Genomic DNA, 8,255 nt, shown 5'->3' with positions numbered 1-8,255 from the left:
GGTCTATCGGCATTCCGGTCGGCATCCGACACCGGATTGCTTCCGACCTTTATAGGAATCCGTTCCATTAGCCGGGAAACTTGCCGGATTCTTTAGTGAGAGAACGGACTGCGATTCCATGTTGAATTCTGTTCATTTTCTTATTAACGTGTCGTCCATTGATTTCTTTGATTAGCCAATACTTTGTTGATTTGTTGGCTCCTGTTTTGGTTGGTGGCATTTTGGGATATTATGTAGGTGTAGGTGGTCCTAGTTACGAGCCAGCTAATTGGGAATGTCATATGATCCAGTTGCTAACACCTATTTATATGCGTATTCCGAACTGCGCTATGAAATACCGTTTTGTTCACATTCTACCGTGCTACCTTCTACACAGAAACATCATCTTCATATGTAAGTATGGCGTTTCATTACCGATTTTTTTGTAAATATGTGTACCTACAAATCGCGAAAGATTAAATACCTTCACATGATAGCAGTTTAAGACCAATATTTACTGAATGCCTGAAAATTGTGAACGGTTGTAAGATGCAATACTCAATAACAGAATTTAATTTTGCTGAAAGCTTCATTTTGTTGCCTTTTCAGTCATCTGACAATGTCAGTACGATAAACGATGGATGATAAAAATACTTTGAAAGTATTTTTAAACGAGTTGAGTACCTATGTAACTATACAACTCTCTCATTTATCTTTGGTACTTTATTAAGAACCTTGGGAAATAGGAATAACAAATAATTATTAAGTCAGATTAATAAATACATATAATAAAATGAAAACACATTTACATATCAGATCACACAATTTTGAATTTTAAGTTTACACTATCTTTCTGTTAAAAACATTTAAGTCTTATAATACTTAAAAACATCTTACGTAAAAACGTCTTGGAGGTAATTTCCCCACTATTCCCGAAATTAAATAGTTTACACTTAAACCTAAACAACACAAGGTCAAACATTGTCAAAAAATATATCAGGTATTTTAAAAATACCAAAGTAAAATAAAGGTCTTTATGAATATGAACAGAACAATAACAAAATGCTTGGAGCAATAACATTCAATAACCGCAACAATCATAGTAACATTTTCATCAAAGTAATTTATACTGAAACTGGGGACTCTCCAAATCGGCCAGGGAATAATGAGAACCAAGTTGTACGGAAGGCCGCAAGTCAATTAAACACACTTTGTTACACTTCAATTGGAACTTCCACACAGGAATCTAGATAGGTACTCGTAGCTTTACTCAATTTACGTGTAATAATATTTAGAACAGAATAAATGGGATAGAAGATTGGAAAGGATTGTAAACAAATTGTTAACAAACCTTTCCCTGAGATTTAAATACAAATAAAATGTACAATAGACGAAAAAACTTAATCGTGAGAGCCAAGCTCAGCATAAATAAGCGGTTGCCGCAAATTAAGTTTTTCTACAACTTTGTACAGTCACGAAATTGCTTTAGTTAGCCGCGTAATGTTTTATAAACCGCGCAGAAGGATCTGAAACCCCGGCGACCCATTTAGGCATCCAATAATACGGAGTAAACACATGTTGGCCGGGGAAAGACTTTTCAAACACGTACCGATAGTATTTTGATTCGGCTGTTTTAGGCTGTACTCCTGGATACACAACATTTTCCTCTATCGACCTTTCAGCAATTATCTCCCCAATAATAGTGAACAATGACTTCTTGACAGACGCCACGCCGTCACTGAAGGCCTCCTTGTGACGCCACAGTATCGTGTCCGGCAGTAATCCGCTCTTAGCGAAACTACTCCGCAACAAATGCTTCTCAATGCCGTTTTGCGGTTGACGTAGTTTTGGGTCAAGGCTGAGGTAGTGGTTAGTAAACTGAATGTCCAAGAACGGTACACGGAGCTCCAAACTAAAAGCACTAGTGGTCCTGTCCGCACGGAGGCCATCGTATAAGTAAATATCCGAAAGCAAACGCAAGCTCTCTTCATGTGCAACATTTTCGGAAGGAGCGTCCCTAAAGTAAATGTAGCCTTGGGCTAATTCGTCGGCTCCTTCCCCACTAAACACAACAGTAGTGTTTGTCTTCTCTTTAATATACTTAGACAGTAAATACATAGGCAGACTAGCACGTATCGTTGTAATGTCATACGATTCCAAGTGATATATCACATTGTCTAATGCTTCTTTGACGTCATTTTCATCGAATTGTACTTCGTGATGCTCAGTGCCCAGGTAATCTGCGACGGATCGAGCCGCTACCAAATCTGGGGAATCGCCCATTCCTATAGCGAATGTTTGTATCTTGTATGGCAAGTTGTGTTTTTTGGCTAGCTTTACAACTAACGCGGCAATCAGTGATGAATCTAAACCGCCGCTAAGTAAACAGCCAATACGTCTATCAGACATCAATCTCTTTTCGCACGCAGCTTCTAAAAGAAGCGCAGTTTTCTCTTCTATGCTCTTACCTTCCAAGTCAGTCTCAGGAGTATATGGCAAAAAGTTCGGTGGCATACCAGGCGACGTGTATCGCTCAATAAAATCAAGCTTAACTTTACCATCGTCTAATATACTCCATTGCGCGTAATGACCCGGCGGAAATTGTCTCAAAGTGGCACTGCCGTTGCCGTTTTGTTTTAACTTGATCAGACCTTTGCCTTCAGATGAGATTCCTAATACTCCCCTCTCTGCATCCCAGTATTCGAATAGTGGACGGACGCCGTAAGGATCGCGAGCAACACATATTTTCTTCTTCTCTCCGTCCATCAGACAAAAGCCAAATACACCATCGAGGTTCTTCACAGTTTTTTGGAAACCAAAGTTGTGGTACAAATGTGTGATGGCTTCTACATCACACTTTGTTTCGTATGGGAACTTAAACTGTGCCTGCAGCCGTTTGTAGTTGTAAATTTCTCCGTTGCAAATGAGGTTTGTGCGTGGATAGAGATGCAATCTCATCGGTTGCATACCGTGCAGACCATCAACGATGGCCAGACGCCGGAAGCCGAATATCGCAAATGGTTCCCGAGCGTCGGCCTCGAAGCGCCACGCGTCGGGCCCGCGGTGACGAATTGCCACAAAGCTTTCCGTACATAGTGGACATAAGTCTTCGCTAACGCCAAATAACGCCCAAATTCCACACATATTGGATCTGGAACAAAATACAAAATTATTATTACACCAGAAAAAAAACTTAATTTACTCGAAAATCCTTCCTATTGACCCCGCAATTTATTTAACGCCACGCACCAAAAAAAGAACTAAAGATCACAAAAGACCCCTCCGGCATGAACTGCTCGTGATAGCGAACAAATATCATTAAGCAAATTCCCTGTCATTATCCTGTCAACACGAAACAGTAGGGCTTTACCTGCTTACGGCTATCAAATTACTAAGTCAATGGACAGGAAATTATTCAAGGCGATTACCTAGTTTTTTAACGACTTATTATGCAGGGAAAAGGCTAAAGAAAGTTTTAATGAAGTCCTGTACACTAGCTAATAAACAAACTTCGGGAAAGTTGTAAAGAAGCCTGTTTTTTGCTAGGAGAACAAGTTTATGGATTTTAGCGTTAATAGTCTAGTACACAAAAAGTTAGCCGTGCAGTTCCTGACTGCGAATAAGCAAGCAGGCTGCACGCAGTTTGGTTTTTAAATAAAGATCCTTTAAATAATGTGGCGCAAGTTGATAAACTGGTAGAATATGAAGTAACTCGCAAACCCAAAGATTGCATTAGTTTTACAATGAACCGAGAACCAATAACTTATAGAGTTAATTAAGCAACCGAATTTAACTTGAAACTTGAACCATTAACGAGAGCATTAGGATAAGGATGAGTCGGCTAACTCAGAGTTACTAAACGTTCACTTTAAAAGCATTGATTCACTTTAACAAAGAGCCCAACTGTGTATTTTGTTACCGCAAATTGAAAATAGTGTGGGACGAGGATTGTTTGCTATTAATTTCTATCAGGAGTTCCTAGTAGACAGCCATTCGAGCTGTAAATAAATACAACGTTTACCTAACTTGTAATGTGAATGGATTTCTGACATTTATACAACAAAAATGAGTAACAATAATAAGGAATAATGGCGATGTCATAAAACGAATAAATAACCCAGTATTACGAAATAAACCGATCCATCAAAAAGTAATTGACAAAGACCTGCTCACCAACAAATCTCGTCCAATTCCCGGATATAATCTGGAACAACAATAACGTCGAATCTCCATACTAACTTAAATTGCCAATTCTAAATTCATCACGGATTATTATTTAAGCAACAAATCTATTAATCTGAGCCTACGGGAGTGGAATACATAAATCAATTAACCCTGACAAGACGGGCCGTGTTGAGGCCGCCAGCCCATTTCGTAGACCAGTACCCTATTTTGGCGACACTGTTCCCCAGGGGCGTCGAATCGTCTCCGGTTTAATTCAAATATTACTTGTGGAATTGAAGTGTCGGTTGGGCCACTAGATTCGGGAGTTAAATACGACCAAATTCTATTATCAAATTGGGTTACATTCGGCCAGTGGCGTTGATTTGAATCGAGGGTGGAGGGGTCAGTGAAAAACTCTACCCTATAGACTATAGACGGTTTAGCGGATAAACTATCTCTATTCAAACAGTGGCAATGAAAAGGCAGACATTTTTTAGTTGATAGGTAACAAATAATTTAGTTATCAGTTCCGCCAATTTATTTTGTCTACAGAATCTTTATCAATGAGCAGGTTATCGTTTACTAAAAATAGTAAATAATCATTCGCGGAATACAACAGTCTTTTTTTCGTTTTAATAAAATTATCGTGTTTGTAGTTTATGCTCTACGGACATGTCAAAGATTGACCTTTTAAAAACCAGTTTCACTATTACTATAAACCTAGATAATTTTGGATTTGGAGAGCTGTAACTAGTTATCGAAAACCTTGACAATGAACTCGTATTAGACATAGTAACGTAACCTAGAAATCTGATAAAAAGTATGTCACATACAACTGACACGAATTAACAATAAATTATTGTTTTGTTCTATCAGAAAATGAAAAACGTATAACAATCATACAGTGGTCACGATATTTCTAACGTAATCCTAACGTAACTATATTTTTTTCAGTTCATTATGCACAAAATTTTCGAGTTATCAAAAATTGGTTTTGTAACTTTTTAATCTGTAACACCCATTTTGAAACCATTTAACAATCCAAGAATAGAGGTTGAATTCGAATAAATAGTAGGTCCTGTTTAACACGCTATTGACTTAGGTGTTTATTTTCTATAACCCGAACAATACGGATCCATGACATCAATTCTATGTCTACAAAAGTCTACGACCAATTGTTTTGTAATTTCACTAATAGCAACTTTTCAATATTCTTTACCGAGAATATTAAGTATGCAAAATTTTAAGGATTTTCCGTTATTTTGGTTTCTAGTTTCTTAATATTTACATTTAATAAACGTTCTCGTAGGTACTTAGTTGTTGCATTTACACCTAATATAAGTTAAGTATCTATCTAAGCTCCGACTTCAGCTCAAGTATTAAAACTGACCCTAAAAACGCTGATTCGCTAAGCGTTATTGAATATCCCGGAATTGCATCCCGGCATTTTTTAAGTTCAATATAAAAGTTCTCAACGAACAATAGAAGAACCAGAACGAAATATTTTAATTGAATTTCAGACGGAATCCCGGACCATTTAGATTGCATGTTTTTCTTTTAGTATTGGTTGCTTAGAGTCAAGTGGGTTACAGCGTCTAGAAAAAAATCTAGATAAGGATATTATTTTAAACTTACAAGATTACTGGAACATTTGGACAGTAATAGTATCTTTCAAAGCACGTTATGTACTTCAAGAAGTTCACGCTTTATATAATTGGTAGCTAGAAGATGCAAGCCACAATGCAATTAAGGACTATCTTTCACAGGAATAACGAACTGCTCAAGTGTAGCCATCGATATTAATTGACGACAGCAGTAGTAATAATTAATAGTTAGTAGCAAAAATATTTTGAAACACTTAAATATGAACTGTCTGAATCTACTAAGGACGAAGAAGCTATGTAAAAAGTAATAAAAAAATATCGCATCGTACTGGACACTGTTACTATACCTTGAACCACGTAATAACAACAGCAACGTAGGTATACAAAATCACGACGCGAACGAATGACTACAGGAACTATTAACGAAACACATTTAACCACATTGTATAATAAATCGTCTGCAAAATTGTAACGCGTGCAAAACTAAACTCGTTTTATCAGACTATCGGACAACGACATTGAATCAATTGACGATCGTTTATAGAAATTGAGAGCTGTTACTAGGTACCTGGTTATGTTGTTTTAAGGCCATGTCGTATATTCTATCTATCTATTTCGCTTACTAGAGATAGAGTATTGGGAAGTTTGGTTAACCGCCATTGTTACCAGGATTTGTTTTCACGCGCGCAGTTAGGATGTTACAGCTATTTGGAACAATGTTCCTTTAAAAAAATACCATGTGCCATGGACTTATTTCACGGGTTTTCAGGCATTAAAGCGATAAGAGAATGAACAAACAACTGAATTCATTGTATATTAAGTGAAGCCAGCAACCATATACGAAAAAAACAATTGCATTAATTCAATCCGCTTATGAATTTCCAGGCGTGAAATCGCGATAACGCACTTACGAAAGATAAATTTTACCGTATGCTAGCCGGTTTAAATATTTCCTTTTCATAAAGTTGGAGAGTTATTAATAGTTTGACTAGTGATAAAGTACTTATAAATAAAATGACTCATATTTACTATAATGTATATTAAGTTTCAAGGGCTTATAAGAAATAACTGCCATCGTAATGGATCAATGGCGCCAGGACTTTCCCTGTTTCCCGCTAAAATGCAGTGGCGGGAAAACCATAGCCGTCAACGCCATCTTACGACGAGATTCTTAACTAGTAGTCACAAAATGTAATTACGAACCCATTTAATTTAACGTAAATTGAAACTATGAATGAAACGTGTGACTAAAGGGCGTGTAAAAGCAACTAATTGGATTGCTAAGTTAATTAACACTCTCTATGTGTATATGTCGAACGGTGAATTTAGTTTGGTGACCTAAAAAGTTCGGGCTAACAGCTGCTAAGCGAGATTCGCGTCACGGTTCCCTCCTATATACTGCATGATGCAATCTATACAAGCCGTTTCAAATATTTGCCGCGCCGCGCGTAAAATTGATACAAATTATTTTGAATGGAAATTGCTAATCGATAAAACGATGCAATTTGATATCTAACAGCAGTTTAAAAATTGTCTAACAGGCCTAATTATAACTTAAATATCTGTAATAGTAACTACTGTTGAAATAAAAATACAGCGAAGTAAAATAATTGATTCTAAATTAAATGAAAGAGTTGTTTCCTTACCGCCACAGAATTTAATCAGTACTGTTGTTTTATAAACACAAACGGAGCATAAAACACATAAAAAATTGTACATTTTCTTTCAATAATAGAAAATTTTACCATGTACCTAAAATCCGGGAAAATGTAGTAACGGCAAAGCCTAATAGATGACACTACTTGTATCGAAAGGGTCCTGAATTAATTCAGTAATAAAATTGAATTTACGATTGGGAATATTGGAACATTGTAAACACGTTTATTTTGGAACATATCGAAACTAAATTGGTACATTTTAACCTAACCTTTGACAATAAACAACCTAAAAGGGGCGTTTTCGAGAACAGATTTAGGTTTCTGTAAGTTGACTTACCTGAATTATGAACTGGAAATGGAAATTCTTTCAGTAATTATTTAATTCACACGTAGACTAATCGGCTTTTTGAATGCGGCACGCACAGCACGATGCAGTCTCGTTTTGACAATATTCTAATTGTTTGACATTGACATATTTTGTGTGCGTCATGTTACCGTAGATTTCCGATTCGGACTCTTGTCTTTTGAGCACCGGTTCAAAGGTGTTTGAAACAGTTATTGAATAAAAAGTTTAAGAGATAAAATAAAGTTACGTATATATCCAAATATTCATCCGTCTTTTGTCAACGACAATACAGTGGCATATCTACCGTAGAGGGTACTATGGACATGCCCAAGACCCATATTTACTTGTGTCGTCACACTCTTTCTTCTTTTTAAATATTCCCTTTTGTAATACCCCTATGATATCCCATTTTATAGTCCCCTAGGTACTTCCTTATTTACTTTCTCTATATATTCCCTTATGTAATGCCGCTAATAAGTACTTATGTATTTCTGATTTGATGAA

The 8,255-nt window shown here is 36.6% G+C and overlaps 1 protein-coding gene across 2 annotated transcripts; it reads right to left on the bottom strand.

Annotated features, from left to right (window-relative positions):
• Window positions 1–746: 746 nt before the first annotated feature.
• LOC110370461 (asparagine synthetase [glutamine-hydrolyzing]) lies at window positions 747–7,867 on the bottom strand. Of its 2 annotated transcripts, none has more exons than XM_021326271.3 (2): window positions 7,743–7,867; window positions 747–3,130 (listed from the first exon to the last, which is right to left on the bottom strand). In XM_021326271.3, the coding sequence occupies exon 2, from the start codon at window positions 3,121–3,123 to the stop codon at window positions 1,465–1,467; it is 1,659 nt and encodes a 552-aa protein (XP_021181946.3). In that variant the 5' UTR covers window positions 3,124–3,130; window positions 7,743–7,867; the 3' UTR covers window positions 747–1,464. The 2 variants fall into 2 exon arrangements, with proteins under 2 accessions (XP_021181946.3, XP_063890223.1); XM_064034153.1 differs by lacking the exon at window positions 7,743–7,867 and adding an exon at window positions 6,095–6,236.
• Between the last annotated feature and the right edge of the window lie 388 nt (window positions 7,868–8,255).

This window comes from Helicoverpa armigera, chromosome 4 (genome assembly GCF_030705265.1).
Source record: "Helicoverpa armigera isolate CAAS_96S chromosome 4, ASM3070526v1, whole genome shotgun sequence".
NCBI lineage: Eukaryota > Metazoa > Arthropoda > Insecta > Lepidoptera > Noctuidae > Helicoverpa > Helicoverpa armigera.
This window is presented reverse-complemented; position numbering and strand designations above follow the sequence as displayed.